Here is a 12,004-nt window from a genome sequence, read left to right as displayed (position 1 = left end):
GTAGGCGTCCACGTAGTTCCCATTCTTGAAGTTGGCAAAGGACGTTGTACCTCCAAGTAGTGTCATACGCCTTTTCAAGGTCAAAATACACACAAACTAAATGGTTTCAGCATAAGAAGGACTCCTGTATCACCATCTCCAGTGAATAAGAAGGACTCCTGTATCGCCATCTCCAGTGAATTAAGTTGTCAAGAGTGGAATGGTAACACCTGAATCCGCACTGGGAGCGGCTTAGGTGACCTCGGGACTCGAGCAGCCAGATGAGGCGGCAGTTTGAAACATTTGATGTTCTTTTACTGGCATTTCCTGCAATATCTATTCTATCTGTTGATCTTGTATTAACATTTACTGATAATAAAAGTTATTATCTGATAGTGTGCATTACTATCACCTACCTTTCAAAACTAATTTTATCCGTATCTATATAAGTTGTAACAATAGGTGTTGTAAGACGTGACGAAATTGCTTCTTCTGACGGTTGTAGGAACTGAAGTTCTTCTGGAGATATCATACGCATCTGCTCAACATAGACTTGTTTTGTCTCATGATCCACTTCCATCATAACAGCAGAATCACCTGATAAAATATTCAAAGACAGAGCCTGTGATCACTTTGTTTGCACTAGTGCACAAGAAGCTATGAAGTTTGACATCTATTTTTCAGGAACCATAGGAGGAGGAGGAGATGAAAAAGAGTGAAGGAGATGGAATACAGAAGAGTGTGTGTGTGTGTGTGTGTGTGTGTGAAATGTTGTAAATAAAGGTAATGTAAACTCCAATACTGATAGAGTTATTTAAGTCCAACATGTTATAACTACTCTTCCACGATCAATAGTAATTTGTCTTTCTCCTCCTCTTAATGCCTAACAAGGAATCAAGATTCTGAATACCTGGGAATAAATTAGATACTAAATTTATGTATGATTCAAGGAACACTTCATATCATCATAGCAAAAAGGAAATCTGTAGTTGAATCTGGAAGGGTTGAGGATAATCGAAGACCTACTTTATAAATACCGCATATTTTTGCATATCCTTTTTCGCAGCACTGCAAGTAATTACACTGTACATAGCACAGAAAAAACACTTAACATTTCATCAAGAAACTTAATGTATTAGAGACAAATGATGGATTTATGTAATTAGCGGTAGCATACGCAAAAGTATCTCACAAAACAAATATATCATTGCAAAATTTTTTTCATCAGGTTTAACTTGACGATGGACTAAATCAATTGAACTTTATATCCTATTGTTTTGCATTTGCTTACTTGCGGATTAGAATCAAGGGGCACAAATATCAGTTTTGCAGCACTGTAAAGTCAGTGTAAACTCTCAAACATAAACTTGCTCCTACCACTATGAAATATGTGCAATCCAATATCACATGTATTTAACACACAGTTGAAGCATTGTAGCACCAAAAACTATGCTACTTTCAATATTCAGAACAAATCATCGAAGTAAATTTTACAAGGTATGCACACTCAACTCATTGTCTAGCAGCATAGTACTTCTTTAGTGCTGTACATAAGAAGCACCTAATTGCTGACCTAACCAGTCAAACAGAAAAAGTCCATCTCAGAACTATTTGTCCATACACATCATCATTTTGCTTAGTAATTCCATGGTGCAACGATTTTTAAAAAATCATTTATTACTGTACATGCCTTAATTTATGCCCATAACAAATGTCAAAATATATCCTATTATCTAACAGTGAGTGGCAGAAATATTAGTTCTAGGGTGTAAAAAGGACCTTATCAAAATGTGGAACACTATTTATAATTGTGTGGATAGAATATAAGGAAAAACATGAAAGGGAAAACTATTATTTTATTATGAGGGAGGGGAAAATCATCTGAACATATTCCCATTAACCAAGATGTCAGAGCATACATCTTCCTTCTTACAAAGGCTTAAGCCAACTAAAAACCAAACCAAACATGTCTAGATATGTAGAATGAGATTTTAAGAGCAATTAAACCTTACAAAGGACCACATCACATCACTATTATATATTTTGATAATAATGTTGGAGAGTTCAATCCCTTTCTCCCTAAAAGTGTCTCAAATTACATTCATGCCAGTGGTTCACTGGGCACCGACTGATCCTTGCATATGAGCCTTAGAGTAACATGGATTTTCTTCAATTTGGGGTATTAGTCTACACACACACACACACACACACACACACACACACACACAAACGTAACTTTAATAATTTGATACAAGCAGTTATACAAGCAAAAATTGATTATTGTAGATATCAACAATTTCTGCACTGAATCATAGGAAAGCTAATACAACACAATGAAGAGAAGTTTATCATACATTTCAATGATGCAACATTCTGCAAATATACGAATACAACCACTCTTCATAAAAGGGGCAGCCTATAAATTACATTAATGCAACATTTTTACTCTATGCAACAGTGATAATGTTAAATTGTAAACATTATACTAATATGAAAACAAAAGGTAAACAAGGAAATTTGATGAAGGCTGAGATATTATTGGACCTCCACTAAAGGAACTGAAAATACTACTACTTCCTAATGAATTCCACTACCTACACTTGTTTGTAGTAGAGTTATATCTTTGAAAAATTCACTAATTCTATGCTTGAGAAGAAGACCACTCTGGGAACAACTGAACACACACACACACACACACACACACACACACACACACACACACACACACACGCACACGCACAATCTGACACCATGTACAGGATCTCCGGTCTCCTCATCAATAACTAGAATAGAGAAGGCTGAACTGAAAGCAGACTGAATTGATGTTGCTCAGAGAGCCAAATTTATAGAGTTATAATGCTAATTTCAGCCAGTCATGATGTACCTGTAGAATTAATGTCACTAGAACCAATGTGTACTGCATCCCCTTCCTCTTTTTCAATCCCACAATAGATACAGTTCAGCAAACTGCATTTAGTATATGAAAACAGTTATATGTAAGTTTGAGGACAAATAAAATCTAAAGAAAATACTTATGAAATCTTTGCTCCCGTAATTTCCAGTTTTTGAAGATACAAATGAAAATAAATTCATCAACACAGATTTAATATGCTGAAACTCTCAAAAATCATAAGCAATATCTATTTACATCATGTGTCAACATTTACTTTCTTTCATGGCTTTTAGTTCCTGAACATTTCATCGAATTATCTTTACTGTATAAAACAACTTAAACACCTGTGCAAACCTGCAGTTTCATGCACTTCAAAATGTATTTTGTCTTTTAGATTTAAAAACTACTTGAAACCCTGGGCAATGACCGAGTAAATGACCAACAAAGATTTTGTGTAAAAATTATACTCAATAAGAAATGGAAGAAAAGCCATATCCAAAACAATGGTCAACTTGGACAGAATCAGAACCAATTAATTACCTGCAAAGAACACACAAAATACAACACTTTTCAACAGTGATTACAGAAACCCAATACATGAACAGACCTAAACTTCTGATGTGTTAAATGTAATTTTTAAAAATTCTTCTTACAATTTGTTTCTTGTATGCAGAGACTGGTGATACTTCAGTCTGCATTACAAACCATTTCACAGTTAAAAGAACAAACGAATATCACATGTACTTCATTGAAACATGCCCATCAAACCACCAAAGAAGCACAAATGAGAAATGCAAGGAAAATCAAGCAAACATTTACGTTTGATGAGGCTACTTTGGTAATACCTGTAATGAACCAAAACTTTGATCACATCTTGAAATTCCATACAATCTACAGGGATTAATACTTGAAATTAAACTTCCAGTGCCAGAGAACCAAACTGAATTAAATTTACTTTCTAAGACATTTCAACAACTTCTGCAGGAAAGTGCTTTACAGCTAGAGTGCTACAAAGAGTACAAGAAGCAACTCAATGCAAAAATAAAAGAAAAATGTATTTGGCCGAAATTCTCATCACCTGTTTCAGCTGTCTGCAGTTTGAAAATATAGCTTCTATCACAGCGGATCACTGTGGGAGTTGCTATGTCTGTTGAAATTAAGAAATAACACATACAGTAAGTCTATCCAGCATCCAAATACATGTCAACAATTTAGCTATTCATTTTATACTTCCCTTTTTTCAGCAACTGAAATAACTGATCAGGAAGTCCAAGTAGAAGAAAAACATGATGTGTGAAAAGTGTTATATTTCTATTCATTGCATTACCATAACAAAGATAAGTCACTACTTATTGGACATTTTCTCCCTGCTTTCCCTTTTACAGAACAAAACGAATGAGATCACATGTAAAATGGGATTAGTTTGCAGACGTGAAATATTTTCAGTAAACTCCTATTTAGCTGGATTCTTGTCAATGATGATAACATAATCAGAAGCTTGTGGAAATATCTACAAATTCTTTTACAGATAACAGAGCTGTAAGAAATAAAGTTGTATGGAGACAGAGAGTGGAATAAAAATCCAACTCCTTGATAACCTGCTCATTCACAACACTGTACTTTTTTCTTTTAACTTCAGCCAGTAATGATGTAGCAAGTATTAATGAAACATAAGAGCACGATGTGTAGCTGGTTCTAAACAAATTAAAAAAAAGAAGTGACATTTAGTCTTCTAAGCAGAAAAACTAAGTTTTATTGAAACCAAAACATTATTATATAATGCAGTAAAATTAACAAGTTCAACAACAAATTTATTACACAATTACTACATTTAACAAAGCTACAAAATGCATAAACTATTGTCATAAGTCAAATGTGGACAACTTACTTTGTCCTTTAAATATATAGCTCCTATTTCCTCTCTGCCAGTTAGTCTGGTCAAATCCAAGAAGAGTAGTATCAATCCGTACATTTGAGCCTTGTTTATACACTTTATAGGTATCACTTGGGCACATCCGAGATACCAGTGGTACTGCAAAAAAAAAAAAAAACTTTTTTATTCAAGTACTCATTGAAATGAACTAATTTTAAACAAAACCAATACTTGTGTTGATAGTCGGTGCTGAGTAATATAACTGGTGAACACAGTGCCACTTGTATCTCCATTAATATATACTACAAAAGCTGCTTCATAGGTCAGGGGGTGCACTACACAAAGGAAGCAGCTACTCAGTGAAGTACAGTATTTGTGGAATACACGTAGGGGTTATTTAGGCAAGGTTTCAGTTTGTTATCCTTCACATACACACACAGAAATATCATAAAAATGTTTTACTAACAAGGGGAGGGCTTGGGGCAGATCTCACCAATTTGGTTCAAACTGTGGATAGAACCAGGCAGACAACCCTTCCAAAAGAGTATCTCACTTCAGTGGGTCACAGGAAAAGAGAAAACGCTCTCTGAAGATATTCAAGTACAATGTAAGGGATTTTAAGCAACAATGTTTCTGTTAGTGCTGTGGTGCAACAATGGTCAAGAGCATCGAATGTCAATTCACAGGCTTGTGTTCAATTGTGGTTGCTTCCTCCTCCCCCCCCCCCCTATTTTATATTAATTCTTGCACTGTTAGTCTGTAACTTAAAAAATTTAAATGTATTTAGAGCACTCAGTTTATATATGTAAAATTAGTATATTCAATTTCGTTACAATACTTAATTAATTAATATATTTAAAAAGTCAATTTACATAACTGGGCAAAGTTTTAAATGAAAGTAAACATTGTGAAAATTGTAGCAGTTAATTATCTGCTTTTTATTTATTATTAAAAGTTACATAATATTTTTATGGTGATAAAGATTGAAGAAAAACATTTGAAACATACATAGTGTTCACACCATGCACATTTTATGAAACTATTTCTTTTAGTTACAATGTTTATTCCAAAGTATTTAGGTGGAAAGCAAACTTCATGCAAGTTTTTAAATGAAGGTATTTTCTCTGTCAATTTTGATGCATACCAAGCATACTGAATCAATGAGGTGAAAAGATGACCACAGAACTGATGCTACACAACTCAATGTATTTTAACTGCATCTTCTCCTGATGATAATTCTCACTTTTTGTAGCAATTCGGGAGCACTTTGTAGTCTTTTAATCAGACTTCTGACTTTACAACAGAAATATACATCACAAGGTTGAACAAAAGGAGTACATTGGGTGAAATGATCGCTGTAGTAAATTTCTTCGACTTCCAAATTAATGAATATCTCATCATAAAATGTCAAATATGCTTGGCCACTCCAAAATAGAAGGAATTTGTTATTATTTTAATGTTGTTTCCGAGAATTTTCCTGGACAATGACCACATCCTCTCTGATGGCTCCACCGTCACTATCCCCATGGAACATTCCCTGTGCCATATCCTCACACACCCCAAATCCTCCTACCACTCCCAAGAACCATCTACAAAATGAGTGCAACCCCCCCCCCCCACCCCCCCCAAAAAAATCACCCAATACCACTCTGGACTGTAGCAACTGAACCACATTCTTCCCCAGGGCTTTGATTAGCTATCAAGATGCCCTGAAATTAGGGACAGCCTACCCAAGATCCTTCATACCCCTCTGGAAGTAGTGTTCCATCATCCAACCAATCTCCACAACATCCCAGCACATCTTTATACCACTTCCACGCCCAACCCCTTCCCACAATAATCATATCCCTGTGGAAGCCCCAGGTGCAAGGCCTGCACAATCCATCCACCCAACACTTCCTATTCCAGTCCTGTCACAGGCTTAGCCTACCCCATGTCTGGGCCACCTGTGAAAGCAGCCATGTCACATACCAGCTCTGCTTGAATCACTGCTCAGATTTTCCTACTGGTAGACTACTAACTTGCTATCCACCATGACAAATGGCCATTGCTAAACTGTAGCCAAGAGCAAATTGGACCATCCTGTTGCACAATATGTAGCTGGACATAGCATGCTTTATTTTAATGGCTGTTTCACAACCCAGACTTTCTGGATTCTCCCCTTCACCACCAGCTTTTCTTAATGGAACAGATGGAAGTTATCCTTACACAACACATTCTCCACTCCCAAAATTATCTCTGCCTCAACCTATGGTAACTTACTGTCTCCACACCCCTAACCTAGTTCCACATCTCCCTTCTGTGCCATCACCTCCTCCCAACTCACATTCCCTCACTCTCAGTGCACACTGTTCTCCATCAATGCAGCCATCAATCCTTTCCCCTTCTCTGCTTCTCTCCTTTCTGCTCCCTTTTTTCCCTTCCCACCCTCCCCAACAGCCTCCCACACTGCACCAGTATCCCCATCTGCCACCTCTAAACCCTGCATGCTCTGCCAGGCAGCACTGTTTCCTCTTCCCTCACCCATATCCTGCTATCCCCCTCCCCCTTCTGCACTCCACTATGGATTGTTGCTCCCGTTTTACATGTTTCAGTTTATGTCTAGCCTAAACAGCCAGAGATATAACTGTCGTGTGTGTGAGGTGTGCTTCCTTGGGAGAATATGTGTGTGTGTGTGTGTGTGTGTGTGTGTGTGTGTGTGTGTGTGTTTTCCCACCTTCTGATTTAGACTTTGGCCAAAATCAAAATGGGTAACAGTATTTTCATTGTGTCTATCTGCAACTCATGCGTCATCTTCATGGTCAGTAGCAATTTATCCTTCACGTAATTGTTGATGTTCTAACATGGACTTTCCATTGTTTGAAATTAATATGAATAATTTCAATAACCTGCTCTGCAATTGTTTGACTCATAGCTATTGCTACAGGACCTCCAAACAGGACTTTTGGTGATCATGCCTTTTTAACTGAAAAAGTGTAATGAAAAGTGTTGGTGAAATTTTTTTTTTAAATCTTCATCTAAAGTTGCAGTTTTGATATTTTCATGATACACTTTACTTGTGATAATTCTTCTAGCATTTCTGTTTTCCAAAAATACAATACTTTTTATTAAAAAATCACCACAGGCATGTGTTGAGATGCCGTTCACAACTAAAGAGACCACCATTATATGTTGGAAAATAGTCAAAATCCGAATCAGCAAAAACATATCTCATTAAAAGACGAAGAAGAAGAAGAAAGCAGCGAGAAGCAAGAATGGAACTCAACTCAGTGAATTGGCAAGTGTTGCACTAGACCACTTTGCTACGGCTCTGACAAGAACACTTATTTACAATCCCTCACACTCTACTCAAAAAGCTTTACACCACCCACAGTTGAGAGCAGTGGGGACAGAGCGGGGGAGGATCGCCACTTAAAAAAATGTCGATGGCTAAAAAGACAGTGCTCTATCCGAAGTTTAGCTAAAATTACCTCCTCCCAACGACAAGGCTGGGAGGAAGAGGTCAAAGCACAGGGAAGAGGTTTTACATCCCGTAATTTATTATCGGGTAGCGTAGACCACTGTGTATGCCATAAAAGAGCAATATGGCGACATAAAACGCTATGTACGTTGGCTATGGGAACCATGCGAACAGTGGGCCGAGGAAGAGAGACTGCAGCCTTGGCCGCTATATCGGCTGCCTCGTTTCCACGGATTCCAACATGCCCTGGGATCCAGAGGAATGCCACAGATGCCTCCCAAGTGGAGCAAGTCCTGAATACGGTGGACCAGAGGGTGGACGGGATAAAGAGCTTGGAGGTTGAGGAGAGAGCTGAGCAAATCCGAGCATATAATATACTGTAGCTGCTTATGGCGAAGGATGTATTAGGTAGCCTGGAGAACAGCTTAAAGCTCCGCAGTAAAAACTGAACACTGGTCGGGAAGCCAAAATCTATTAGGGGTGTTGCCAACAATATAGGCACTCCCAACACCAAATGTGGTTTTTGAGCCCATCAGTGCAAATAAATGTGGCATCCTCCATTTGTGCGCATAGAGCAGCAAATGACCGAATATAAACTATTGGGGGGGGGGGGGGGGAGGGGGTTAACTACCGTTGGGAAGCTGACAAAGGTCACAGAGCAGGCTGGTCCGGCGACAGAGCCTAGGTGGCACCGTACCCCCATTTGTCCACAAAGTTTTACGAAAGTGGAACGAAAGAGAACATAGCAGTTGGCGGAAGTGGACTCCTGGTGACTGTAGAGAGGAAAGGCGGCCTGCATACCCTAAATCCAAGGAGGCATCGAAAAAAAGGGTGTGGGTCGGATGAGTAGGCAGGGAAGACAGACGACTAGCGTAACAACTCAGTAGGACAGCTTGCTGATTGGACAGCATAGGCTCAGCAGTCTCAGCGTAAAGGCTGTTGATGGGGCTAGTCGAAATGCCGAAGAATAGACGGTCGTGAAGAGGAGTAAACTATGCTTCCATAGTCCAATTTTGAGCACACTAAGGCACGATATAGGCAGGAGGAGGACCAGTCAGTCCACTCCCCAGGAGGTACCACTCAGAACACAGAGGGCGTTTAGGGGTCGCAGACAGCAAGCCAAAAGATATGAAATGTGGGAAGACCAGCACAGTTTACTGTGATACACAAGGCCCAAGAATTTAGCGACATCCGCAAATGGAAGGTCGACAGCGCCTTGATGTAGGGAAGGCAGAGGAAACTCTGTACAATGCCAAAAACTTACACAGACGGTCTTACTGGCAGAAAAGCGGAAGCCGGTTTCGATTCTCCATGAGTGGAGGTGATTGAGACATTTTTAAAGATGTTGTTCAAGAAGGCTGGTCCGCTGAGAGCAGTAACAGACTGCAAAATGTTAGACAAAAAGGGAGCCCGAGAAGCTGGGAAGGAGACAATCCATAATTGGATTTATGGTGATGGCAAACAGTACAACACTAAGCACGGAGCCCTGGGGCACCCCATTTTCTTGGGAGAAAGTACGGGAGAGAGTAGTGTTCACCCACACCTTAAATGTGTACTCTGTCATAAATTCACGAATAAAAAGGGGTAGTCGACATCAAAAGCCCCAAGAGAACAGTGTGCGGAGGATGCCTGTCCTTGAACAGGTATCGTATGCCCTCTCCAGGTCAAAAACTATTGCTACCATTTGGAGTTTTCTGAGAAAATTGTTATGATTTAAGTGGAGAGAGCAAAAAGATGGTCAACTGCAGAACGATGCTTTCGGAAACCGCATTGGGCAATATGTGTCCACTGAGGAATCAGGTATATGTCATTCGGAGGCGACTTCAACCTACCTAGTATAGACTGGGATGTCTATGGATTCATTACAGGTGGTACAGACAAGCCGGCATGTGAATTACTTTTGAACACATTATCCGAAAACTGTCTTGAGCAGCTAAATCGACAGCCAACGTGTAATGGAAATATTTTAGATCTGGTAGCCACAAACAGACCAGACCTCATCAACGGTGTCAGTGTTGAGACAGGGATTAGTGATCATGATGTTGTCATTACGACTATGGTTACGAAAGTTAAAAAGTCGGTCAAGAACGCTAGGAGAGTATTCTTACTAGAAAGAGCAGATAAGCAGTTGTTAGCATCCCTCTTAGTAAATGAATTGACTTCATTTACTTCTGGTACGATGGAAGTGGAAGAATTATGGGCAAATTTTAAACACATTGTAAATCACGCATTGGACAAGTATGTGCCGAAAAAGTGGGTTACGGGTGGAAAAGACCCACGGTGGTTTAACAGCGCAATTCGGGGAATGCTCGGGAAGCAAAAGCAGTTGCACTCGCGGTACAAGAAAGATCGGGAGAATGGAGACAGGCAAAAGTTAGTAGAGATTCGTGCTGCTGTAAAATGAGCGATGCACGAAGCATTCAACCACTACCACCGTCATACCTTAGCAAAAGATCTTGCTGAAAACCCAAGGAAATTCTGGCCGTACATAAAATCAGTAAGCGGGTCGAAGGCTTCCATCCACTCACTCACTGATCAGTCTGGCCTGGCAACGGAAGACAGCAAAACGAAAGCTGAAATTTTAAATTGAGCATTTGAGAAATCTTTCACACAGGAGGATCGTACAAACATACCGCCGTTTGAGTCTCGTACAGATTCCCGTATGGAGGACATAGTGATAGACATCCCTGGGGCTGTGAAGCAGCTGAATGGGTTGAAAATAAATGAATCGCCAGGTCCTGATGGGATTTCAATTCAGTTTTACAGAGAGTACTCTACTGCATTGGCTCCTTACTTAGCTTGCATTTATCGCGAATCTCTTGCCCAACGTAAAGTCCCGAGCGACTGGAAAAAAGCACAGGTAACGCCTGTATATAAGAAGGGTAGAAGGACGGATCCTCAAAATTACAGACCAATATCCTTACCATCGGTTTATTGCAGGATTCTCGAACATATTCTCAGTTCGAATATAATGAATTTCCTTGAGACAGAGAAGTTGCTGTCCATGCATCAGCACGGCTTTAGAAAGCATCGCTCCTGCGAAACGTTACTTGCCATTTTTTCACATGATATCTTACGAGCCATGGATGAAGGGTATCAGATGGATGCCATATTCCTTGACTTCCAGAAAGCGTTTGACTCGGTGCCCCACTACAGACTCCTAACTAAGGTACGAGCATATGGGATTGGTTCCCAAGTATGTGAGTGGCTCGAAGACTTCTTAAGTAATAGAACCCAGTACGTTGTCCTTGATGGTGAGTGTTCATCGGAGGTGATGGTATCATCCGGAGTGCCCCAGGGAAGTGTGGTAGGTCCGCTGTTGTTTTCTATCTACATAAATGATCTTTTGGATAGGGTGGATAGCAATGTGTGGCTGTTTGCTGATGATGCTGTGGTGTACGGGAAGGTGTCATCGTTGAGTGACTGTAGGAGGATACAAGATGACTTGGACAGGATTTGTGATTGGTGTAAAGAATGGCAGCTAACTCTAAATATAGATAAATGTAAATTAATGCAGATGAATAGGAAAAAGAATCCTGTAATGTTTGAATACTCCATTAGTAGTGTAGCACTTGACACAGTCATGTCAATTAAATATTTGGGAGTAACATTGCAGAGAGATATGAAGTGGGACAAGCACGCAATGGCAGTTGTGGGGAAGGCGGATAGTCGTCTTCAGTTCATTGGTAGAATTTTGGGAAGATGTGGTACATCTGTAAAGGAGACCGCTTATAAAACACTAATACGACCTATTCTTGAGGACTGCTCGAGCATTTGGGATCCCTATCAGGTCGGACAG

At 39.6% G+C, this 12,004-nt stretch overlaps 1 protein-coding gene across 2 annotated transcripts in view; it reads right to left on the bottom strand.

The window, feature by feature from the left end:
* LOC124716086 (ankyrin repeat domain-containing protein 13D) overlaps positions 1 to 12,004 on the bottom strand; it is a 141,501-nt gene that overhangs the window by 73,305 nt on the left and 56,192 nt on the right. The window contains exons 5-7 of one of the 2 annotated variants that reach the window (XM_047243144.1): positions 4,761 to 4,904; positions 3,951 to 4,019; positions 396 to 576 (exon numbers count right to left, since the gene is read on the bottom strand). In XM_047243144.1, coding sequence (XP_047099100.1) covers positions 396 to 576; positions 3,951 to 4,019; positions 4,761 to 4,904 — 394 coding nt within the window. The remainder of the gene's footprint in view (positions 1 to 395; positions 577 to 3,950; positions 4,020 to 4,760; positions 4,905 to 12,004) is intronic. The other variant, XM_047243145.1, reaches the window with a different exon arrangement.

The sequence above is a fragment of the Schistocerca piceifrons genome, chromosome 1 (assembly GCF_021461385.2).
Source record: "Schistocerca piceifrons isolate TAMUIC-IGC-003096 chromosome 1, iqSchPice1.1, whole genome shotgun sequence".
NCBI lineage: Eukaryota > Metazoa > Arthropoda > Insecta > Orthoptera > Acrididae > Schistocerca > Schistocerca piceifrons.
Note: the sequence above shows the minus strand (reverse complement) of the source record. Positions and strands in the feature narration are given on the sequence as shown.